Source organism: Carcharhinus amblyrhynchos, chromosome 23, assembly GCF_965287045.1.
Source record: "Carcharhinus amblyrhynchos chromosome 23, sCarAmb.v2.hapA, whole genome shotgun sequence".
Taxonomy (NCBI): Eukaryota; Metazoa; Chordata; class Chondrichthyes; order Carcharhiniformes; family Carcharhinidae; genus Carcharhinus; species Carcharhinus amblyrhynchos.
Window position 1 is genome coordinate 3,489,127 of NC_137346.1, and position 25,827 is coordinate 3,514,953.

Genomic DNA, 25,827 nt, shown 5'->3' on the forward strand with positions numbered 1-25,827 from the left:
AACATTGATCTATGCTGTGTTGAACCTGTTTAAAGGGTTGATTTATGGAGGTTGGTTTGAAGGGGGCAGCTTATATGTATTCAATACATTATCATGATTGTTTGTTTCGTTTGTAATTGATGAAAGTTCTTGCTAATATTCTTACCATACATATTAACTATATTCTTAAATAAACTTTGTTGGATAGAAGCTCCCCAGTGGGTCATTTGAATCATGCCTTCAGTGAAACCTATCATGCTTATCCTAGCCAAATTCAAGATGTAAAACTTATGATCCAGGCGGGCTCCTTAAAACACTTTGGAGTTTCTAACTTGGACTGTCAAGTCAGAATTGGGAGTTTTGTGTGCAGTTTGGATCACAATACAGGAAGGACATAATTGCTCGGGACAGAGTGCAGAGATTTACAAGAACTTTGCCAGGGCTTGAAAATTACAGCTGGGAGGAGAGATTGGATAGGGGAGGGTTGTTTGGGGCAACATGATGGCACAGTGGTTAACACTACTGCTTCACCAGGGACACAAGTTCAATTCCTGGCTTGGGTCACTGTCTGTGTGGAGTTTGCACATTCTCCCCATGTCTGCATGGGTATCCTCCCACATTCTGAAAGATGTGCTGGATAGTTGCATTGATCCAAACAGGTACCAGAGTGTGGCCACTAGGGGAATTTCACAGTAACTTCATTGCAGGGTTAATGTAAACCTTACTTGTGACAAATAAATCAACTTTTTTTTCCCCTTAGGACAGAGGAGGCTCAGTGGTGACCTAATTGAGGTGTACAGGATGATGAGGACAAGGGAGATAGGAAAGACTTGTTGCCTCTAGCTGAGGAGTCAGAACCAGGGGGCACAGATTTAAGGTGATTAGTAGGAGGATCTGAGGGAACATGAGGGAAGACTTTGTCACCCAGAGGGTGGTGGGGCATCTGGAATTCACAGTCTAAGTTGATGGTTAAGGCTGAAACACTCAGTTCATTTCAAAGGTACCTGGAGCTGTTTCTGGAGTGCTGAAGCTGCAAAGTTGTGGATCAAGTGCTGGAAAATGAGCAGCTAGTTTCTTTATTCTCTTTTTTGACTGGTACAGGCAAGATGGGCTGAATGGCCTCTTTGTGATGTAACTTTTCTATTATTCAATGCACTGTGGAAGATTTTGCTCTGAGTTAAACAATGCCAATATTTTTCATCATTAATAAGCAAAAGTGGTGAAAGAAAAACATATCGTTATTAAATATTCCAGGGGGTGATTGTGTTCCTGGTTGTTGCTGATAGAATTATTTTGGAGGTGAAGTATTAATTCCTGCAGACTCCAGTTCAATCCTGCAAGTAGGGGCTGAGGTCTGGCCACAGACATTCTGCATAATATCAGTTCAGTATCTCAAGAACAACAACTTGCATTTATATAGCATCTTTTAAGGAGCAAAACACTCCAGTGTTTACTTCAAAGCAGGGGGGTGTGTGTGACCTGCAGGCCAATCAATGCAAAACTAATGTTCTGCACACAAAACAGGGAGTGCAGATCGAGCACTCAGACTTTCAGATTGTAAGAGCTGCTATTGAATAAACCTGCCTTTCAATTCCAAGGTATTCAAACCCGTCCCCACCAGTACTGTACCCCAGTGTCACACGGGGCCAGACCCGTCCCCACCAGTACTGTACCCCAGTGTCACACAGGGCCAGACCCGTCCCCAACAGTACTGTACCCCAGTGTCACAGGGCCAGACCTGTTCCCACCAGTACTGTACCCCCCAGTGTCACACGGCGCCAGACCCATCCCCACCAGTACTGTACCCCCGTGTTAAACAGGATTAGATCTGTGCCTATCCCAGTTTCTTTCTACAGATGCAGCTGGACCAGCCAGTAATTTACAGCCTTGTTTGTTTTATTTCAGGTGTCCGCGGTATTTTGATTTTTATTGATCTGTCTGAGATTGGTTTCCTCTGATTTCACTATTGCTACACTGGCATCATTTGCACAGGGGGTGTGGACATTGACAATTCCAGCCTGTCCAACAAGAAATGTAAATGTCTCTGCAGCAGTGTCCATCCCCAATGCCACTGCTGGAAATGCCCATGTCTTATCTTCTCAGGTAGGGTTCCTGTGCTCCGTGGAGGGGGGAGGGGTCACTCACACCCAGTACCATCCTCCTTCCCTGGGTCTGCTCACCTCACTTGCTGGATGTGTTGTTCTGATGTTGCTGTTCAGCCAGTGCTTGCTGCAGCCTCACCCGTTTGCGTGAGTAATGCTGCCAGTGCAGCAGCTGTTGCTCATCGATGAACTTGGCGCACTGCGCATTCACCAGCTCCTTGCGGAAATGTTCATACTGCAACAGCTCCAGCATGTGGAGGCACTGCGGGTACCTACGGCAGAGAGACAGTTAGACACTAGTTAGACAGCTCTCCTGGGATGGCCCAGTGTGTGGGAACAGTACAGGACAGATAGGGGGAAAGTGGAATAGAGAACAAAGGATGGGGAGAGAACACGTGGAGAGTGGGTGAGGCACACACAGCTTAGTAAAGCATTAGGGATACCCATTAACAGGGAGAGCGAGAAAGGAGGGAGCAAAGCAGCAATACGATACAGGAGTAAATCAAGTTGTTGAAAGTAAATTCAACTCTATGTAACCCTGTGCTGTACCTGTCCTGGGAGTGTTTGATGGGGGGGACAGTGTAGAGGGAGCTTTACTCTGTATCTAACCCTGTTCTGTACTTGTCCTGGGAGTGTTTGATGGGGGACGGTGTAGAGGGAGCTTTACTCTGTATCTAACCCCGTGCTGTACCTGTGCTGGGAGTGTTTGATGGGGGACAGTGTAGAGGGAGCTTTACTCTGTATCTAACCCCGTGCTGTACCTGTGCTGGGAGTGTTTGATGGGGGACAGTGTAGAGGGAGCTTTACTCTGTATCCAGTTCTACTGAAGGGTGCCATGATTTGACGGAATGGTAGGTTAGAGACAAGATGTTGAATGGTTCCTATCCCTGCTACACCCAGCGACATAAGGAGATGAATGAGGGAACAAGACACTGAATGTTTTTTTTTGCCCCAAAGGAGAAATGGCTTCAGGAACATTGCAGAATGTCGGCTTTGGGCAATGAGGGAATTGCCCTGGATGCGATTCTGTGAAAGTGGAAAGCTGCAGTGACCCTCCCACCTGGGTACACGCACTTACTTCAAATACTTGGCATATTCGGGCTCCTTCCAGTACAGCAGATACTTGAAGTAATTGACAAATGTTCGTTCTCTGAAGTACCCTCGCTGTGCCAGGACTTCCACATTTAAAAAAAAACAGAAGAATTGGATTATCACCACTGCCCAGACAGTAACCAGTACAGTGTGGGCTGGAAACTGAACAGCACCATCCTAACCAGGGGAAATGCTCTCACTCATGTTACTTTATGTGAGGGTATTGGGAATGTTACTGTCCTCAAGTGCATCTGCAAGTTCAGCTGGGCTCAATCTTTAAACTGAGAGTGTGCAGGAATACACAAAATGCAAGCAGGAGTAGCCATTTGGCCCTTCAAGCCCACCCAACTGTTCAACAAGATGATGGCTGATCTGTTTATGTGGAGTTCCATATGTCCCACCTAGCTATGATTGCCTTCCCCAACAAGAATCTACCTCTACGGTAAACATTATCCCCTATCCACTGCCTCCCGGAGCAGAGTTCCAAAGTCTCTCAATCCTCAGACAAAGTATTCTCCCCATCTCTGTTCCGAAAGGGTGCTCCCTAATTTTAAACAGTGCCCCCTGGTTCAGGGTGCACCCACAGAAGGAAACATCCTCTCCACATCCACCCTGTCAGGACTGTTCAGCATCTTATAAGCTTCAATCAAGTGACCCCCCTCACTTTTCCAAACTCCAGTGGAACAAGCCCAGCCTGTCCAACCTTTCCTCACAGACAGCCCGCCCATTCCAGGTATCAATCTAATAAACCTCCTCCTAACCACCTCCAACACATTTACATCCCTCCTTAAATAAAGAGACCAAAATGGCACACAGTATTCAAGATGTGATCTCACCGACACCCTGAATAACTGAAACATAACATCCTTACTTTTATGTTCAATTCTTCCTGTAATAAAGAAGCCATTAGCCTTCTCAGTTACACGCTGTATCTGCATATTAACTTATTGTGACATGCACTAGGACACCCAGATCCCTCTGCACCACGGAATTCTGTGCTGGTTCTCTGGTTATGTAATATTCTGCTTTTTTATTCTTCCTGCCAATGTGAACAGCTCCACATTTTCCCACATTAAATGCCATCTGCCAGATGTTTGCCCACTCACACAATCTATATCCACCTGCAACCTCCTTATGCCCTCTTCACAACATACTTTCCTTCCTAACTTTGTGTCATCGGCAACTTTAGTTACTGTGCCTTCCCTTCCTTCATCTCAGTCAATGCTAGAAACTGTAAAAAGTTGAGGTCCCAGCACAGCCGCCTCCCCCCACCCCCCCATGGTACTTCCCTCATCACACCCTGCTGATCAGAAAAAGACCCATTTATGCATACTCTAAATGTATTCTACCAGTCAGCCGATCTTAAATCCAGGCTAATATGTTACTCCTACACCATGAGCTTTCATATTTTGCAGCAAATTTTGATAGTTTTTCTATCCTCTGTGGTGAAGACAGAACAAAAAATACTTGTTCATCTCAGCTGCCATTTTCTTATTATTGATCAACTCCCCATTCTCTCTCTTTCAGGGACTGACTTTACTTGTTCCTAGACTCTAATTCCTTTCTCCTGATTTACCTTTTAGCATTCTCTGCTGTGCTTTATATTCTGACCAATTATCTGATCTGCCACTGTCTTTGCATAGTTATATGTTTTTTCCTTAAGTTTGACATTTTCCTTAAATTCTTTAGTTAACCACAGATTGTAATCCTTTTCAAACTTTTCTTTATAGCAGGAATATACTGAAGAGAATTCTGTATTATCCCCCAAAATTTCAGCCATTGCATCTCTGTAGACAATTCCCTAGTGTTGCTAGCTCAGTTTCCATGCTTGCGTAGTTGCCATTAATTAAGTTTAAAATACTGGTCTTGGACCCACTCTTCTCCCTTTCAAACTGGATGTAAAATTCAATCATATTGTGGTTGGTGCTACCTCAGGCTGCCTTTACTCTGAGATTATTCATTAATCCTTTCACAATGTCAAGTCTAATAACTATCTCAAACACATTTTATGAACTCTTCATCCAGGTTATTACTGCCAATCTGATTCTTCCAGTTTTTATATAAAAATCATCCATAATTATTGTTGACTTTTATGACAGCTACTCAATATTTCCTCTTGCATACTTTGTCCTACATTATGGTTACTGTTCGGGAGCCTGTAGACCACACTCCTATACGTGACCTCTTTCTCTGACTAATCCTGACCCAAACCGTTTCTACATCCTGATCTCCTCAACCACAATCTCTCACTATCGCACTAGTTTTATCCTTCATTAACAGTGCTACCCCTCCAACTTTATCAAGCTTCTTTGACCTCATGTCACATACTCAATATTCTCAAGATTGGGCCGGAGCGAGGTGACTTTTTGTAAGCTGTGCCCAGCATGCCTTCTAATTCTATCTTTTACTCTCGTTTTATGCTTCTAAAACTTCAAACTCTTAAACTCTCCAACAATGCCATCTTTCTCTACACCCTAGCTACAACTGTAACACTACATTCTGCACCCTCCTTTCCTTCTCTAAGAACAGTATGCTTTGTCTGTATGCAATACACGTGACAATAATAAAATCAAATCAATGTTCAGGACCCAATCCTTGTCCTCTTGCAGCTGGTATTCCAGTGTTCATTCCACAAATAGAATAAGGAATTATACAGCAGCTTGTCTTTTACCCTAAACAAGTTTATTCTTCATCCAGCTCAGCAGAGTTACAAAGAACATAAAAAATAGGAGCAGGAATAGGCCATCTAGACCTTCAAGCCTGCCCCACCATTCAATAAGATCATGGCTGATCTGAAGTGGCTCAGTTCCACTTTCCCGTTTTCTCCCCATAACCCTTAATCCCCTTGCCTACCAAAAACCTATCTACCTGTGTCTTAAATATATTTAGGGAGGTAGCCTCCACCACTTCAACGGGCAGAGAATTCCAGAGATTCACCATCCTTTGAGTGAAGAAGTTCCTCCTCAACTCCGTTCTAAACCACCCCCCCTTTATCTTGAGGCTGTGCCCCCTAGTCCTACTATCCTTTCTGAGCGGGAAGAGTCTCTCCACCTCTATCCTATCCGTCCCATTCATCATCTTATACGTCTCAATGAGATCTCCCCTCATTCTTCTAAACTCTAACGAGTACAAGCCTAGTTTATTCAGCCTCTCCTCATAGCTCAACCCCCTTTGTGATTAATAAATAAACTTTACTGATATATTGGCAACTGAGATGGTTTTCAATCATATTTATGTATTTCAATGTGTGCTATCAATTCAGTTACTTTGTTATGAATATCAGGTGCATTTAGTTTAGTCTTTCTTCCATCTCTGTAACATTTACTCGATTCTTCATGCTTTCTTAGGTTTTTTCTCTATCCCTTCCTGCCAATCTCTGACTTCATCCCCCAATCAGTATGCATGTCTACTGGTTTGTTTCTGGCCACTGCGTGTGAATATATATTACTGATCTGCTAATTGAGGAACACAAAGGAAACAGATTCTGGTCTGTAGCTAGATGAAAGAGCCCAGTACTTGCAGTATTATTGTGTCAAACAACAGCTCGACAATATCCTAGGATACTCCCACAGACACTTACAGTTCAGATAATTTGGATTCGCCAGACACTGAACAAACTCCAGCTCCATCTGGAATCGTAGCTTAGACTGTTCCTCTGAGCCCAGGGAGGGGAAGGAAAGAAAAGAAAGTTTATTTTCACATTATTAAACAGGAATGCATGAGTGATACTAATTAGCAAAGATAATAACTCCAACTGCTTGTGGATGAAGGAAACTACAACTGCCCAAATCACCAAGCTGTAATTGCTTGTCCGCAGGCAGGAAGTGTAATCACCAGGTGAGAAATGTGGCAATTTGCACACAGCCAGCTCAGCGGGGCAATGTACCCCAGGGAAGCAATTTCATTGTGGCATGACACTTCAAAAGGAGAGCTAACAACAGTGACGCAGTGGTTAGTACTGCTGCCTCACAGCACCAGGGACCCAGGTTCAATTCTGGCCTCAGGTCACTGTCTGTGTGGAGTTTGCACATTCTCCCCATGTCTGCCTGGGTTTCCTCCAGTTTTCTCTAACAGTCTGAAGGATGTGCTGGTTAGGTGCATCGGCCGTGCTAAATTCTCCCTCAGTGTACCCGAACAGGCACCAGATTGTGGCAACTAGGGGATTTGCAGAGTAACTTCATTGCAGTGTTAATGTAAGCCTACTTGTGATAGATAAATAATTAAAACTGAACTTTCATGCTGGGATATGGAGCTGGGGGGTGGAGATGGAGTATTGTTAGGGATCAGCCTTGGTTTTATTGAATGGCTCCTCCAGCTACAGCCACCAGCTGCCCCCTAGCCTGAACGTTCACTTCCGCCCCGTCCTGTATCACGTGAGTAGCCATTTCCGTTTCCGCTCACCTGTCTCCATGGCGGTTGGAGCTGCTGCCATTGTTGTTTATCTCCCTTTTGTTTCTCAGCCCAACTCACAGCGTGGAAGCAGCCGCTTCGACTAATTACTACGGACGCCCCAGCTGATCGGTACGCGTTATAGCGTCTCCTAATCAGTACCAATAACTAAACTCACATAAACTAACCCGCTTCCCGCATCCGCAGCGTCTCCACCGGGTGCCAGCAGCCGCAGCAAATGGCTGCTCCCAGAGCGACAGTGAGGCGGTGCTGCCCCCTGGCCTGGATGACGGGAGGTGGAGGAGGTGCTGCCTCCTTGGCCTAGCGGTGTTGGAAGTGGAGGCGAGGCTGCCCCCTGGCACGGAGGAGCGGGAAGTGGAGCCGGTGCTGCACCTTAGGCTGGAGGAGCAGGAGGTGGAGCTGCCCCCTGACCTGGAGGAGCTGGAAGTGGAGGCGATGCTGCCCCCTGGTATGGAGGAGCGGGAAGTGGAGCCGGTGCTGCCTCCTTGGCCTGGAAGAGCAGGTAGTGCTGCCCCCTGGGATGGAGGAGCGGGAAGTGGAAATGGTGTTGCCCCCTTGGCTGGAGGAGCGGGAGGAAGAGGCAGTGCTCCCTCCTGGGTTGGAAGTGCTCTCTGGACTGGAGGTGGTACTGCCCTCTAGGCTGGAGGGGAGGTGATGCTGCCCCCGAGGCTGGAGGGCAGGGAAGTAGAGGCGGTGCTGCCCCCTGGGCTGGAGGAATGAGAGGAAGAGGTGGTGTCATCTGGACTGGATTCCCACAATTGTAACAGAAGGCAGCGACTGAGCCCATCGTGTCTGCACTGACTCTGAATGAACAATTGATTTAGTGTCAGTCCCCCACCTTCTCCCCATGCCTTGAATGAACTGCCCCCCACCACACAGTCAGACAGTGCATTCCAGACCCCAACCACAAACCTGTATTAAAAAACCTTTCTCCTTTTATTAATCACTTTAAACCTGTGCCCTCTCATTCTCAATCCTTTCACGAGTGGGAAAAGTTTATGCCTACCTGTCCAGGCCCCTCATGATTTTAAACATCTCTATCAAGTCTCCTCTCGTCTCCTTTCCTCCAAGGAGAACAGTCCCAATCTCTCCAATCTAACTGAAGTTTCTCATCCCTGGAACTGTTCTTATGATTCTTTTCTGTAGCCTCTCTCATGCCTTCATATTCTTCCTGATGTGTGGGTCCAGAACTGAACATAATTCTCTAGCTGAGACCAAATTAGTGCCTTATACAAGTTCAGCATAAGAACATAAGAAATAGGAGCAGGAGTAGGCCATCTGGCCCCTCGAGCCTGCCCTGCCATTCAATAAGATCATGGCTGATCTGTCGTGGCTCAGTTCCACATTCCCGCCCTCTCCCCATAACCCTTAATCCCCTCTCTTATCAAAAACCCATCAACCCGCGTCTTAAAAACACTTAGCGAGGCAGCCTCCACCACCTCAACGGGCAGAGAATTCCAGAGATTCACCACCCTTTGAGTGAAGAAGTTCCTCCTCAACTCCGTTCTAAACCGCCCCCCCTTTATCTTGAGGCTGTGCCCCCTAGTCCTACTGCCCTTTCTGAGCGGGAAGAGTCTCTCCACCTCTATCCTATCCATCCCATTCATCATCTTATACGTCTCAATGAGATCTCCCCTCATTCTTCTAAACTCTAACGAGTACAAGCCTAGTTTATTCAACCTCTCCTCATAGCTCAACCCCCTCAACTCCGGCATCAGCCTAGTAAACCTCCTCTGCACTCCCTCCAAGGCCAAAATATCCTTGCGTAAGTACGGCGCCCAAAACTGCACACAGTACTCCAGCTGCGGCCTCACCAATGCCCTATATAGCCGCAGCAAGACCTACCTACTTTTATATTCAATCCCCCTCGCTATGAAGGCCAGCATCCCATTCGCCTTCCTGACCACTTGCTGCACCTGCAAGTTGGGTTTTTGCGACTCATGCATAAGGACCCCGAGGTCCCTCTGCACCGTCGCCTGCTGCAACCTCCTTGTTGATGCATTCTTGCCCCTGTTGATGAAGCCTAGGATGCTGTGTACTTTCTTAACCACGCTCTCAACATACTCTGCTGTCACTCAGCCAATTTTATATCCACATTGTTACTGTCCCTTTTATTCCATGAGCTGGAATTTTGCTGACAAGTCTGTTGTGAGGCACTGTATCAAATGCCTTTTGAAAATCCATATACATCACATCAACAGTGTTACCCTTATCAACCCTCTCTTTACCACCTCTATAAACTCCAGCAAGTTGGTTAAACACAATTTGAAGGCATCAACACTGACTTCACTTAATTAACCCACATTTCTTCACGTGACTATTGATTGTGTCCCAGACTATTTTTTCTAGAAGTTTCCCTACCAAACAAAACTAAACTGATTCTGTAGTTGCTGTGCTTATCTTTATACACTTTATAATCAAATAGGTTTACAATTCTCCAGTCCTCCAGTCCTGCGAGTGTCTGGGCTGGAGGAGGAGGCGGTGCTGCCCCCTGGGCTGGAGGAGGAGGCGGTGCTGCCCCCTGGGCTGGAGGAGGAGGTGGTGCTGGAGGCCATCGTGGTGACTGTACCAGCTCAAGGACATTCCCCTGGCTTTTTTTTCTGTTTGGTAAAACACAAATGTAAGATAGGAGGGAGACAGATAGTGACTATAGCCAATGAGACCCACTCTTTTTAATATCAAAACAGTTACAAATACAAAAATGCATTACAGCAATATCAACACCAAACATGTTGTTTAAACACAATAGTACACATAATGTATCACAATAACAAGCACTTTTCTTTAAATCCTAGCTGTGACTGTAACACTACGTTCTGCACTCTATCGTTTCCTTCTCTATGAACGGTATGCTTTGTATAGTGCAAGAAACAATACTTTTCACTGTATGCTAATACTTGTGATAATAAATCAAATCAAATCAGCTTGCAACAACAATAAACCAGCGAATCGCTACATAAACAGGACCAACGGCAAACGCCATCCTTTAACCACTAACGAACAATTACTCCCTTGCACTAAGAAAGGGTTTGTTGTTGCTGATCTTTGAATTTCCAGGGCATTGCCCTCCATATTTTCCCTTTCCGAGGGTTCTGCTCTCTCTCTGACGCTGACCCTCTGGGAATCACGCCCCAAGCATCTTCATCACAATACAATGACCATTGTGAGTCATCCACAACCCTCCAGGGCATCACGCTCTGGAGCCAATTAGACATCAGGGAAACATACTAACTCCTCACGATCACGTTGCTCATTGAGCAACCTTGTTTGCTACTTAAATTAGCTGCAGGTTTTTTGTCACATTACGACAAGGATTGTACTTCTTAATAATTGTCCTAATTGTTTTGGAACATTGAGTGATGATGAAATGCTGTAAAAGTTCCATCCTCCTGGAGAAATACAGGTGATGGATAGTCTGGGAGGAGGTGTTTGCACAGGACAATGCGAGGTGAAGGAGCATTGGAAGGAGGGTTGATGGAAAAGCAAACAAGAGTGCCCTGAGTGGGAATCCTTCAGAATGAGGAGGGGGGAGGCAAACTGGTTGACGTGCTGGTTAGGTACATTGGCCATGCTGAATTCTCCCTTAGTGTACTTGAACAGGCACCAGAATGTGGCGACTAAAGGATTTTCACAGTAACTTCATTGCAGCGTTAATGGAAGCCTACTTGTGACACTAATAAATAAACTTAAAACAATTCTGTTAACATTGAAATATAAATGATAGGAGCAGGAGGAGGCCATTTGGCCCTTTCAGCCTGCTCCACCATTCATTATGATCATGGCTGATCATCCAACTCAATAGCCTAATCCTGCTTTCTCCCCATAATCTTTGATCCCATTCGCCCCAAGTGCTGTATCCAGTTGTCTCTGGAACACATTCAATGTTTTGGCATCAGGTACTTTCTGTGGTAATTAACTCCATAGGGTCACCGCTCTTTGGGTGAGGAATGTCTCCTTACCTCCGTCCTAAATAGTCTACCCTGAATCCTCAGACCTGTTCTGAACTCCCCCACCATTGGGAACATCCTCCCTGCATCTACCCTGTCTAGTCCTCTTAGAATTTTATAAGTCTCTATGAGATTCCCCCACATTCATCTGAACTCCAGCCAAAAAAAATCCTAACCTAGTCAATCTCTCTTCATACATCAGTCCCGCCATCCTCGGAATCAGCCCAGTAAACATTCGCTGCACTCCCTTGAGAGCAAGAACAATCTTCCTCAGAAAAGGAGACCAAAACTGCACACAATACTCTAGGTGTGGCCTCACCAAAGCCCTGAATAATTGCAACAACACATCCCTGCTCCTGTACTCAAAACCTTTCGCAATGAAGGTCAACATATCATTTACCTTCTTTACCGCCTGCTGCCCCTACATGCTTACCTTCAGTGACTGGTGCACAAGGACACCCAGGTCCCTCTGCACACTCCCCACTCCCAACTTACAGCCATTCAGGTAGTAATCTGCCGCCTTGTTTTTGCTTCCATGTTTATCCAAATTATACTGCAACTGCCATTGCTCAGCCCACTCACCCAGCCTGTCTAGATCATTGTGAATGATCTCTGCGTCCTCATCACAGTTCACCTTCTCATCCAACTTAGTATCATCTACAAACTTTGAGATGTTACATTTGTTCCCTCATCCAAATCATTAATATATATGTGAATAGCTGGGGTCCCAGCACCAATCCCTGTGGCACCCCCATTAGTTACTGCCTGCCAATTTGAAAAGCATCCATTAATTCCTACTCTTTGTTTCCTCTCTGCCAACCGGTTTTCAATCCATCTCAATACACTTTAATCTTGCACGATAATCTCTTATGCGAGACTTTGTCAAATGCATTCTGAAAGTCCAAATATACCACATCGACTGGCTCCCCCTTGTCATCTCAACTTGTTACATCTTCAAAGAATTCCAACAGATTCAACAGATAGGACCCTTGCTGTTTGTCGTTTTCATAAATGACCTGGATGAGGAAGTGGAGGGATGGGTTAGCCGACGATACGAAGATTGGTGGTGTTGTGGGTAGTCTGGAGGGATGTCAGAAGTTGCAGCGTGACATAGGTAGGATGCAAGACTGGGCGGAGAAGTGGCAGATGGACTTCAACGCAGATAAATGTGTAGTGGTCCATTTTGGCAGGACCAATGGGATGCAGGAGTACAATATCAAGGGTAGGAGTCTTAGCTGTGTCGAAGAGCAGAAGGATCTTAGGGTCCGGGTCCATAGGACTCTTAAATCGGCCTCGCAGGTGGAGGATGTGGTCAAGAAGGCGTACGGTGTACTGGCCTTCATTAATCGAGGGATTGAGTTTGGGAGTTGGGAGGTAATGCTGCAACTTTATAAGTCCCTTGTCAGACCCCACTTGGAGTACTGTGCGCAGTTCTGGTCACCTCACTACAGGAAGGATGTGGAAGCTATTGAGAGAGTGCAGAGGAGATTTACACAAGGATGTTGCCTGGATTGGGAGGCAAGCTTTATGAAGATAAGTTGAGGGAGCTAGGTCTCTTCTCCCTGGAGAGATGAAGTTGAGAGGCGACCTGATAGAGGTTTATAAAACTTTGAGAGGAATAGATAGGTTGGATTCTCGGAGGCTATTTCCCAGGGCTGAAATGGTCATTACGAGAGGTATAAGGTGATGGGAAGCAAGTACAGAGGAGATGTTAGGGGTAAGTTTTTCACTCAGAGGGTGGTGAGTGAGTGGAATCGGCTGCCGTCGGTGGTGGTAGAGGCAAACTCGCTGGGGTCTTTTAAAAAACGTCTGGATGAGTATATGGGATCTAATGGGATTGGGAGTTACAGATAGTTCTATGGCTTGGTAGGTATAGATGTGATCGGCGCAACTCATGGGCTGAAGGGCCTGTTTGTGCTGTAGTGTTCTATGTTCTTTGTTCTAGATTTGTCGAGCATGATTTCCCCTTCATAAATCCATGCTGACTCTGTCTGATCCTGCCACTACTTTCTCAATGCTCTGCAATAAAGTCCTTGAAAATGGATTTGGAAATTTTCTCCACTACCAATGTTAAAGTTACCGGTCTATAATTCCCTGTTTTCTCTCTACCTCTCTTTTTGAATATTGGAGTGACATTCGCTACCCTCCAATCTGCAGGGACTGTTCCAGAGTCTATAGAATCCTAGAAGATGACCACCAATGCATCCACTATTTCGAGAGCCACTTCCTTAAGAACCCTGGGATGTAGATTATCAAATCCTGGGGATTTATCCACCTTCAATCCCATCAATTTTCCCAGCACCATTTCTCCACTAATATTGATCTCCCTCAGTTCTTCCCTCTCACTAAACCTTGCATTTTCCAACACTTCTGGTATCTGATTTGGGTTCTCTTTTGTGAAGACAAAGCCAAAGTATGTATTCAGTTGCTGGGCTATTTTTCAGTCCCCTATTACACATGTCCCCATTTCTGTCTGTAGGGGACCTACATTTGCCTTCACAACCTCTTTCTCTTCATGTATCTATAGAATCACTTAGTGTCAGTCCTAATGTTCTCTGCAAGCTTACTTTTGTGCTGCACTTTCTCCTTCTTAATCAATTCCTTCATTTTTTTTGCTGAATTCCAAACAGCTCCCCAATCCCCTGTTGTGGAGAAGGATCTGGGGTTGGGAGATAGTGTTGCTGTCTTGACTGTAGGGAGAGGTTTAGAGAATGTGACAGATGCAGGGTGGCATGGCTTCACAGCAGTTAGCACTGTTCCCTCCAGTTTCCTCCCTCAGTTCAAAGATGTGTGGGTTAAGTGTATTGGCTATGCTAAATTGTCGAAGAACGAAACAGCCCGGGAAACAGGCCTTTCGGCCCAACGAGCCCGCACCACCATTTTAAGACCACCAGTCCCCCCACTCCACCCATGACCCTTATCTATTGTTTTATGGCCATCCACATTGAGGGAAACTAATTTAGGGACGGTTAAAGTCCAACAGGTTTATTTGGTAGCAAAAGCCACTTGCTTTCAGAGCACTGCTCCTTCGTCAGGTAAATGGGAATTCTGTACTCCCACTTGCACAGAACTCCCACTTACCTGACGAAGGAGCAGAGCTCCGAAACCTAGTGGCTTTTGCTACCAAATAAACCTGTTGGACTCTACCCTGGTGTTGTGAGACTTGGTAAAAAGTCTGACAACACCAGGTTTTAGTCCAACCTATTTATTTGATAATATACTCACAAGCTTTCGGGGTTACCCCCTTCGTCAGGTGAATGGAGAGTTCTGGCCTCAGACAGAGCATATAAAGCACAGACAGTTTAGAGATTACTGATTAGAATGCGAATCCTTACACCTAACCTGCTGTTCAAGACCTGAAGTGGCTGATAATGTGAGTGGAAGGAGCACTGATCACAGTTTAAAGAGATGTGTATTGTCTCCAGACAGTACAGTAAGTGAGGTTTTGCAAACCCAGGCAAGTCACGGGGGTTACAGATAGTGCGACGTTGTGAGACTTCTTATTGTGTTTACCTCAGTCCAACACCAGCATCTCCACATTATGCTAAATTGCCCCTTAGTATCAGGAGGATTAGTAGGGTAAATATGTGGGGTTATGGGGATAGGGCCGGGGTGGGATTGCTTTTGGTGTGGGCTCGATGGGCCAACTGGCCTCCTTCTGCACTGTAGGGATTGTACAATTCTTGCAGAGGAGGCAAATCCTCAGCTAAGGAAGAGAAAAGGTTGCTCTGGTGTTTGATGTGTTTGCAGTCCTGAAGCAGGATCTAGGTTTCAAACATTCACTTCTCTCGCTCTCTCTGTGTCTGTCTCGCTCTCTCTGTGTCTGTCTCGCTCTCTCTGTGTCTGTCTCGCTTTCTCTGTGTGCACAGATGCAATCTGACTGACTGAGCACTTCCAGCATTTTCAGTTTCTGTCTCGTGAATTCCCGCCCCCTTCACTTAAACCCGCCTCTTTGGTCAAAGTTTTATAAACATCTCCAAATAATTGCCGGCTCTGCCTTGGTGTTTACCGTGCAATCGCTATCAACCCCATTGGGAAGTTATCCTATATTAAAGGTGCTGTATGAAATGCTGCCTCTTGCTTCAGGACGCTAAGAAATGTACTTGGAGTTTTACTTGTCTAGTTTTAACGTGTTAACATTTCTGATATAGTTTGAATGCCTCAAACTCTGGCACTTGGGCTGGCCTCAGATCACTGACAGCCCTCACTCATTATGTGACTCCCTCAGGCGTTCTCTAACTCGGGAAGACATTGGCTTTGACTCAGAATGAATCTCTTTTTCAAAACAAGCACACAAAGTACATCATATTCTTCCTGATGTACTGAACAACTAATGTCAAGATTCACTCTTACAGAGGAGGTGCTGATCTGATAAGGGGCAGGCTGTGTGTTAGTGTTGGGAGCGCTCCACAGACTTGCTTCACCCTTGTTTCATTATCCGGACTTCTCTGCAGTATCTGTGTTGCATTCTGCTCACATCTCCAGGTTAACTGCCATCGCTCTGCCTCTGACGTATTTTGTTGTGAGGGTATCTGTTACTCAGACTCAGCTGCATTACTTAGTCTAGTGTTTAGTGTATACTTATGCTTTCAGGTAGCAATTTGGAGAGAAACCACCCTGTGTTTTAGTTAAATATGTAGTAACTGCGCACATACGTTACCGCCCTATGTGACTCTGAATTGAACTCCCCTGTCAGAGAAATATAAAAAATATAAGCAGGAGTAGGCCATCCAGCCCTTCGAGTCTGCCATTGTTCATTTTGATCATGGCTAATCATTGAATTCAATATCCTGGTGGTGTTTATATACATCTACTGTTCGTATCCTTCCATCACCTGACTTGTCTCTATCTCAGCTCGTCTGCTGCTGAAACCCTCACTGGTGCCTTTCTTACCTTTAGATTTGAGTTTTCCTGTGTTCTCCTGATCAGCCTCTCACCTATCTGCCAGATCCAAAGCCTATCGAATACTCTGCTGCAACTGTCCTAACTCTGACACTCTGTGCTTGCTAATCTGCATTGCCTCCTAGTTAAGCAATGTCTTGATGCCTTTCTATAGGTGATGCATTTTGGTACATTCAATTCAGGTGGGAGCTATGAAATAAATGGCAGGAGCGTAGACACAGAGAGAGATCTGCAAGTACAAGTCCACAGATCCTTAAAAGTGGCAGCACAATTGGGAAAGGTGGTGAAGAAAGCATAAGGCATGCTTGCCTTCATCAGCCAGGACATTGAGTATAAAAGTTAGTAAATTACATTACAGTTGTATAAAACGTTGGTTAGGCCACATTTGGAATACTGTGTCTAATTCTGGTCGCCACAGTACAAGAAGGACATGGAGGTTTGGAGGAAGTACAGAAAAGTTTTACCAGGATGTTGCCTGGTATGGAGTGTATTACCTATGAGCAGAGATTGAATAAACTGGGATTGTTTTCCCTGGAAAGATTGAGGCTGAGGGGCAACTTGATAGAAGTTTATAAAATTATGAAGGGTGTGGATGAGTGAACAGATGGAAACTTTTTCCCAGGGTAGAAATGACAATTATAAGGGGGCACATGTTCAAGATAAGGGGGGAAAGGTTCAGTGGAGATGTGCGGGGGAAGATTTTTACACAGAGGGTGGTGGGGGCCTGGAATGCCCTGCCAAGTGAGGTGATTGAGGCAGAAATGTTTACAACATTTAAGACTTATCTGGATAAACACATGAACAGGCGGGGTGTTGAGGGATACAGGCGGTTGGTCTAGATAAGGTAATGTGATTGGCGAGGCTTAGTGGGCCAAAGGACCTGTTCTGTGCTGTATTTGCTCCCTGCTGCTGGGGAATTTGGAACCGATAACCAACATTTCTGATGTGCCTTTCCGCACTCTTGCCTTTTCCTGTAAATTTTCTGAGCATGTGTTAACACCATTATCTTCACCAGTCCCTTCAACACATCTTTAAAAAAAACCTTGTCTCCCTGTACCCACTTCCAGGCGGCAGCTACTGTCCACTGGGAGGATGGAGCCTGTGATCTGGTGGATTCGGAAGAGTTTTAATTCAGTGCAAGATCTGAGTTCAGATGCCATGGAACAACTGATGGCGAATCAGGGTCGGATCGTGGTACTGGTAATGACTGGGTGACTCTTTTATATAATGTGCACAAGTAGAATAGAGAATATACGTAAAAGCTCACATTTGGTGGAATATCTTTTGGGTTATATATGTATGTACGTATAGAGAGGAGGTGAGACTATGGAGCTCACTATCACAGGAAGTGGTCAAGGTGATTAATGTAGGTACTCTTTTTTTTATTCATCTGTGGGACATGGACATTGCTAGCTGGTCAGCAATTATTCCCCATCCCTAGTTGTCCGAGGATAGTTCAGAATCAACTACATTGCTGTGGCTCTGGAAGCTCTCCCACTCTTACCGCCTGTTGATGTGTGTTTTGGAAGGATTTGCAGGATGGTACTCAACCTGTTTGACTATAATATTAACATTCCTTCCATGGCCTTTGGGTGAGACTCAAACCCAGAGCTTCACTCTGAGGCAGGGACATTACCCACTGCAGAACAAGACCCCCTGGAATGACATTCTCAAACTGAATGTAAAATTCAATCCTATTATGGACCCTGCTACCTTGCAGCGCCTTCACAATGTAGTCATCAATTATTCCCATCTTACAAAGGTAGACCTAATGAAGTCTGCTCTCTGGTTGGTTCCCGGACATGTTGCACTTAGAAAATATCCCAAAATCATTCAATGAACTCCTCATCTAGGCTACCCGTGTCTGTCTATATGTGAATTAAAATCTCCCACTGTTATCACTATATCTTTCTGACAAGTTCCAACTATTTCTTCCTTGATGGTCCACCTCACCATGTGGTTACTGATAGGAGGAACCCATACACAACTCTCACTTTGAAGTGACTTCTTGCCTTTCCCACTTCTCGTCCCTACCCAAACCATTTCCACATCCTGGCTTCCTGAATGTGGGTCATCCCTCTGGACTGTGCTAATGCCATCATTGCATGGTGGGTGAGGGCCTTCACCCTCTGTTCTTCTCTGCTGACAGCCCAATGGGTTATCATATACTTAAATGGTTGCTGTAAAAGCTGATCAGATGATTTGATGGTGATGTCATTAGGGTGTTAGCAGGGGCTGTTGTTTTAATTTCAGTTTGTATTCTGTGCATTGCAGAAAACATCTCTTTCAATAAAGCTTGTTGTTAGTGTGAATCTAAGTGTGCAAACCACAGCGTTTCTTTTTGTTTAAAACCCAAAACCGCGAACATAGTTAGGACATCACAGGTATGCTGCATCCTGCTCCATTGATCTCACCTATATCTAGCCAGTTCTCTCAATATGGCCCACCTCCGATGCAGCTCTGCAGCTGGTGAGTTAGGGAGCTGTGTTCAGATTATTGTACAACTTGAGTTTATTGTGTCTGAAACAGTGAATGAGGGATGGAATTCAATCTAAGCCAGCCTGGATGTAGTGACAGATCCTCATCACACTGCCCCACTCACCCCCACCCTCTGACCCTTCCTCTATCTGGCTGCTTCCATCACTACCCTGGTGAAAGTCCGTGACCACACCGTGAGTATAACTGAAAACATTGGGTGGATTCATCACTAAAACAGAGAGTGACTATGTGTAATTACACAGTGAGATGAGAGTCACTGTCTCTGAGTGCTTTTCTCCTCACTGATAATTACACAGAAACCTTCACAAAGATATCTTCAGATACACAGCCAGGGTGGGGTTGGGGAGTAATTTTCCCAAATAAAACCGCAAACGGAAAGACATCATTCTGTATGTTCCATAAAACTGCAGCAACCACACAAATAGCTTGAGATTTAAGAGAAGTACCTCCTTATCTGACACACTGGCTGCTGCTAACTAGGCTTGGATTACTTACAAGGTTATCTGTCTTTTAACAAACTAAATATTTCGGACATGTCAAAGTTACCTTTACTTTGTCAGATTAGATACGGAGTAAAGCTCCTTCTACACTGTTCCCATCAAACACTCCCAGGACAGGTACAGCATGGAGATAGACACAGAGTAAACTCCCTCTACACTGTCCCCCATCAAACACACCCAGGTATACGCAGATGAACTGGCCCTGACAATCCATTTACTCCTGAATATCTTCCTGTTCTTCCAGGATGTTCGGAGTCCGGAAGAATACCAGATCAGTCACTTACAAGGAGCCGTTCGTGTTGACCCAGAAACCACTGACATGGATCATTTGGTGAAGAATCTGGGATTGGAAGGTAGGGGCAGTCTAGTTCCCATCTGCAGGTTCTTCACTGTTGTTAAGGCAGGATCGTACCATCCAGCCTCCAGCCCGGGAGACGGTTAAAGTACAGACACTGTCTGCAGCAACTGGAACTAATGGGGGTCACAGACAAGCCAGATTCTGAATTCTGAAGGACAGTGTAAAGAGTAACCTCTGTCCCTGTTGCACAGTACCCACTATCTCAAACTTGCTGCTTAAAATACGATCTCTGGATCTTGCTATTTCTGACTGTTCCTCCATTATTTAACCTGAGCCCTTGTTGCTCATGCCTCTCTCTCCTTTCTGTCTCTGCCTTCCATTTAACACTCAGTTAAAACAGTTTTGATGTCAGGTTTTGATTGGGATAGCCAGCTGTTGTGTTCAGCTGAGTTAACATCCGTATGCCATGTTGATAACTTCTCTGCCACTGGGAGACTCAGTGACAGCCTGAACTGCATTAAATCATTCCTGCTAACTTAACTGGTTGATACTTAACTGCCTTCCAAAACAGCCTACCAAGAAACACAGTTCAAGGTCAATTAGAGATGGGCAAAGCCGGTAGCCTTAGCCAGTAATGCCCGCACCCAGTCTTTAAAAATCAGTTCCATTGCTGCTAAAAGGAATCAAGAAACCAAAGATTTTTCCATTGAACCTCTCAGGTTATTTTTGGCCTCTCTTTTCCCTTATTTTGTCCCTCTCCCTCAATCTCCTCCCTCTTCCCTCATTCTCTCCCCTCTCCCTCAATCCCTTCCCTCTTCCCCTCAGTCCCTCTCTCCCTCAAATTCTTATAGATTCTGTCTTCCCCTCCCTCTTCCCTTCTGCAGTCACTCTCCCAGTTCGTCCCTCTGACCACCCCTTTCTTGTGATACTCATTCCTCCCTTGCCTTCCTCCAACCCTCCCCTCCCCCCCTCCTTCCCCCTTTCCCCTCTTCCTTCCTTCTCTTTCTGTAACCAAAGTAGGAGATTTAAACAGAGACTAAATGGAATCAAGCAGCAACTGGATATGTTTCTGAAGAACAGGATATGAGGAGACAATGTCTGATGTAATGGAGAAACAATGGGATTGGGGGAATCCAGAGGAATTAAGGAAGTCTTAACAATGCACTTAGAAAAGTATAATATGATTAGAACAAGTCAACCTGGTATTAATAAAGCAAAATTGTTAGAGGATGTACATAGTACAGTGGGCAGCAAGGTGGCTCAGTGGTTAGCACTACTGCCTCACAGCACCAGGGACCTAGGTTCGATTCCCAGCTTGGGTCACTGACTGTATTGAGTTTGCACGTTCTCCCTGTGTCTGCATGGGTTTTGTCCGGGTGCTCCAGTTTCCTCCCACAGACCTGAAAGATGCGTGGGTTAGGTTGATCAGCCATGCTAAATTGACCCTAGTGTTGGGGAGATTAGCTAAGGTAAATGCATGGAGTTTTAAGGATAGCACTTGGGTGGGATTGTGGTTGGTGCAGACTCAATGGGCTGAATGGCCTCCTTCTACACTGTAGGATTGATAAAGGAGAATCAGTAGATGTAGCATGATTAGATTTCTGAAAGACATTTGATAAGAAGCTGCACAAAAGTTTAATAGGTGAGATAAGGGTTTAATGGGGATAGGACTATTATATTAGCATAGATAGAAGATTGGCAAACAGAAAACAGAGAGTGAGCATAAACAAGGCTTTTTCAAGTTGTCAGGTTCTAAATAGTGGAATGCTGCAAAGATCAATATTTGCGCCTCGCATATTTACAACATATATGAGTGACTTGAGTGAAAAAGACAGAGAGTAATGTATCAAAGTTTGCAGAGGATTCCAAACTAGGAAGATTGTGCAGAGGACACAGAGAGGCTGTAAAGAGATTTAGACAGGTTAACTGAGTGAGCAGTAAGATAGCAGATTGAGTATAATGTAAGGAATTGTGAGGTTATTTACTTAGGTCAGAAGAATAGAAAAGCAGAATATTCTTAAAAGGTGGATGTTGATGTTCAAAGAGACCAGGGTGTGCTGGTGTAAGGAACACAGGAAGTTAGCGTGCAGGCACAGCAAGTAATGAGGAAAGTAAATGGTATATTGGCCTTTAGTGCAAGGGGATCAGAGTACAAGAATAAAGATTTGATTTGATTTATTATTATCACATGTATTAACATACAGTGAAAAGTATTGTTTCTTGTGCACTATACAGACAAAAGATGCCGTTTATAGAGAAGGAAAGGAAAGAGTGGAGAATGTAATGTTACAGTCATAGCTAGGGTGTAGAGAAAGATTAACTTAATGCAAGGTAGGTCCATTCAAAAGTCTGACAGCAGCAGAGAAGAAGCTGCTTTTCAGTTGGTTGATATGTGATCTCAGACTTTTTATCTTTTTCCGGGTGAAAGAAGGCGGAAGAGAGAATGTCAGGGATGCGTGGGGCCCTTATTTACGCTGGCTGCTTTTCCAAGGCAGCGGGAAGTGTAGACAGGGTCAGTGGATGGGAGGCTGGTTTGAATGACGGACTGGGCTTCATTCATGGTTCTTTGTGGTTTCTTATGGTCTTGGACAGAGCAGGAGCCATACCAAGCTGTGATACAACAGAAAGAATACTTTCTATGGTGCATCTGTAAAAGTCAGCGAGAGTTGTAGCTGACACGCCAAATTTCCTTAGCCTCCTGAGAAAATAGAGGCGATGGTGGGCTTTCTTAACTATAGTGTCGGCATGGGGGGAGCAGGATAGGTTCTTGGTGATCTGGACACCTAAAAACTTGAAGCTCTCAACCATTTCTGTTTCCACCCCATTGATGTAGACAGGGACATGGCCTCCACTATGCTTCCTGAAGTTGATGACTATCTAGTTCATTTTGTTGACATTGAGGGAGAGATTATTGTTGCTGCCCCAGTTCACCAGATTCTCTATCTCTTTCCTGTACTCTGTCTCATCATTGTTTGAGATCCGACCCACAACGGCAATATCATCACAAACTTGAACATCGAGTTGGAGTGGAATTTGGCCACACAGTTTTAAAAAAGACCATAAAGAAGTGTTGCTACAGTTGTCCAGGCTTTTGGTGAGACCACATCTGTGTGCAGTTTGGGTCTCTACAATTAGCACAGGATATACTTGCAATGAAGGTTCATTAAATTGCTCCCTGGTATGAGGGGGTTGGCCTATGATGAGAGCCTGAACAAATTGGGCTTTTACTCTCAGGAGTTTAGAGGAATAACGAGAAGTGATCTCAGAGTTGTGAAAAGGCCTAATCGGGTAGACACTGAGATTGCTTTCGCTGGTGAAGGAATCTAAAACACAGGGGCACAGTCTCAGGATAAGGGACCGATCATTTAAGACTGAAATGAGAAAAAATGATTTCACTCAAAGGGTTCTAAATCTTTGGAATGCTCAACCCCAAAGGATCAATCTGCATGGTTGAAGATATTTAAGGCCGGGATGGAGATTTTTGGTGTCTCGGAATTAAGGAATATGGGGAGGAGACTGAAATGAAGTTGAAACCCAATATTAGTGATGGTTGTATTGAGTGGTGGAGCAGCTCAATGGGCCAAATGGTCTACTCTTGCTGTTATTTCTTGTGTTCCTCTTCCAGGAAGTAAGCGGGATTGGGAGATTCAGAAGACAGTGGGATGGGGGCCTCAGCGAGACGGTGGGATTGGGGGACTTAGCGCGACAGTAGGATTAGGATATCCAGAGCGACAGTGGATTGAGAGTCCGGAGGAACAGTGGGATTGGAGGACATGGTGGTCTATCAGACAGAAACAGGCTTGTTTTCCAGGTGGCCTTTTGCACTTGCACCAGATGCCTGTGTTTGGATGGCATGCCAGGCTGTAAGTTGAATCTAACAGCATCTTCCTCACCACGTCACCTGGTAAGAGTTTGTGTGTGACTATTCCTTTGCCATTTTGTTTTTGCAGAAAGCAATGAGAGCACAGATGTGGTGTGTTACTGCACTGTGGGATACCGCTCCTCCAAAGTGGCACAGAAACTCATGGAGTTTCTAGCGAGTGATGCTGGGCAGGGTCTGCGTGGGTCTCTGAAGGTTTACAACCTGGAGGGGGGGCTGGTGAAGTGGGCCAATGAGAGGAAAGCCATCGTGGACAGTGACAATCAGCCCACAAGCCTCGTCCACCCCTACAGCGCGATGTGGGGTAAGCTTCTTGAGCCTGAATTCAGGGCCAAGATCTGAGCAAGTCGTGCTTAGCTTCCAGTCAATGAGAATGGAGAAATCACCGCATCGAATGGGAATCATCCTGTTGGAATTCTGCTATAGGAGCAAGGGGTTAATCAGATTGTATTGAAGCTTGCTAATGTTCCACCTCTATCAATGTCTCTTTTATTAACATTCACTTTTACCTGTTAACTGACTCTTAAATTAAAGAGTAATCTGGAGAAAGGCTTGATATTTTCTATCGTTGCAATGACCTACAGCAGTGGTCAGTTCAGACACAAATCTAATTTGAATGCATTCCCACAACAGAGAGAGCTGGGATTAGTAATAACAAGCAGTTGTAAATGCGTCTAGTTTGGGGGCGTTTAAGAGATCTCTGGATAGGTTTATGGACGAAAAGGGATTGGTATAGGCTAGTGGGTCATTGTTTTTGTAACTGGTCGGCGCAACATCGTGGGCCGAAGGGCCTGTTCTGCGCTGTAATGTTCTATGTTCTATGTTCTATGTTCTAAGCCTGCTGAAGTTAAAATCTGCAAACGTATCATGATTTGGATAGCAGAGGAACAGCATGTAGCAGTTCAAAGTAACAAATTGTTAGCCATCCATCGCTAAATAACATTGAAGATCTAGACGGGAAGAGTCAGAAATATCTTTTGGGGTCGAGAATTCCAAAGATTCAGAACCCTTTGAGTGAAATAATTTTTTCTCATCTCAGTCTTAAATGATTGGTCCCTTATCCTGAGACTGTGTCCCTGTGTTTTAGATTCCTCCACCAACGAAAGCAATTTCTGTGTCTACCCAATTAAGCCTTTTCACAATTCTGAGATCACTTCCTCTAAACTCCTGAGAGTAAAAGCCCAGTTTGTTCAGGCTCTCATCATAGGCCAACCCCCTCAAAGAGAACAAAGAAAATTACAGCACAGGAACAGGCCCTTCGGCCCACCAAGCCTGCACTGACCATGCTGCCTGATTGGACTAAACCCCCTACCCTTCCGGGGATCATATCTCTCTATTCCCATCTGATTCATGTATTTGTCCAGACACCCTTTAAAACTCACTATCGTATCTGAATCTACTACCTCCCTTGGCTGCAAGTTCCAGGCACCCAGTACCCTCTGTGTAAAAACTTGCTTCATACATCCCCTTTACACCTTGACCCTCACACCTAAAACCTATGCTTCCTTGTAACTCTTCCACCCTGGGAAAAAGCTTCTGACTATCTACTCTGTCCATGCCCCTCATAATCTTGTAGACTTCTATTAGGTCTCCCCTCAACCTCTGTCATTCCAGTGAGAACAATCAAGTTTCTCCAACCTCTCTTCATAGCTAATGCCCTTCATACCAGGCAACATCCTGATAAATCTTTTCTGTACCCTCTCCAAAGCCTCCACATCCTTCTGGTTGTGTGGCGACCAGAATTGAACACTATATTCCAAGTGCGGCCAAACTAAGGTTCTATAAAGCTGCAACACCACTTGCCAATTTTTAAACTGTGACCCGGCCGATGAAGGCAAGCATGCTATGCCTTTTGGAACTCTGTCACCGCAAAGAAATGGACATTCAGATCAAATGTAAATGGTGACCTGGAAGCTGGGATCCGGAGAGAGAGTGTTGAGAGTGAAAGTCGGAACTGTGGAATTCGATGAAGGACAGATAATTGGTCTCGATGCTGGTTAGGTGTTCCGGCTAAAGATGCGCAGCATGTTTCTGTGAAGCATCATTGATCATTGTATCCTCAATAAATGTGTGACATCGCACATTTAATGCGGCAAATCTGATTATTTTGAGGAGTAAATGATGTTTACTCGAACAAGAGACCGTGATCATGGATTCAAACAAATCCTTCGAACTCCATTCCCACAAAAACATTGCTGCGGGACAGTTCCTGAAGGTG

The 25,827-nt window shown here is 45.0% G+C and overlaps 2 protein-coding genes across 4 annotated transcripts; one reads left to right on the plus strand and one right to left on the minus strand.

Annotated features, from left to right (window-relative positions):
* Positions 1 to 1,854: 1,854 nt before the first annotated feature.
* Positions 1,855 to 8,069, minus strand: med31 (mediator complex subunit 31). Of its 3 annotated transcripts, none has more exons than XM_080210567.1 (4): positions 7,751 to 8,069; positions 6,754 to 6,828; positions 3,160 to 3,256; positions 1,855 to 2,353 (listed from the first exon to the last, which is right to left on the minus strand). In XM_080210567.1, the coding sequence occupies exons 1-4, from the start codon at positions 7,761 to 7,763 to the stop codon at positions 2,161 to 2,163; spliced, it is 378 nt and encodes a 125-aa protein (XP_080066693.1). In that variant the 5' UTR covers positions 7,764 to 8,069; the 3' UTR covers positions 1,855 to 2,160. The 3 variants fall into 3 exon arrangements, with proteins under 3 accessions (XP_080066693.1, XP_080066694.1, XP_080066692.1); XM_080210568.1 differs by having other exon boundaries at positions 7,741 to 8,068; XM_080210566.1 differs by having other exon boundaries at positions 7,575 to 8,067.
* Positions 8,070 to 10,409: 2,340 nt separating this feature from the next.
* LOC145357324 (sulfurtransferase Alvin_2599-like) lies at positions 10,410 to 24,158 on the plus strand. Its single transcript, XM_080210565.1, has 4 exons — positions 10,410 to 10,430; positions 17,500 to 17,632; positions 19,676 to 19,784; positions 23,680 to 24,158. Exons 2-4 carry the CDS (start codon positions 17,525 to 17,527, stop codon positions 23,949 to 23,951), a joined length of 489 nt encoding a protein of 162 aa, XP_080066691.1. The 5' UTR covers positions 10,410 to 10,430; positions 17,500 to 17,524; the 3' UTR covers positions 23,952 to 24,158.
* The last annotated feature ends 1,669 nt before the right edge of the window (positions 24,159 to 25,827 follow it).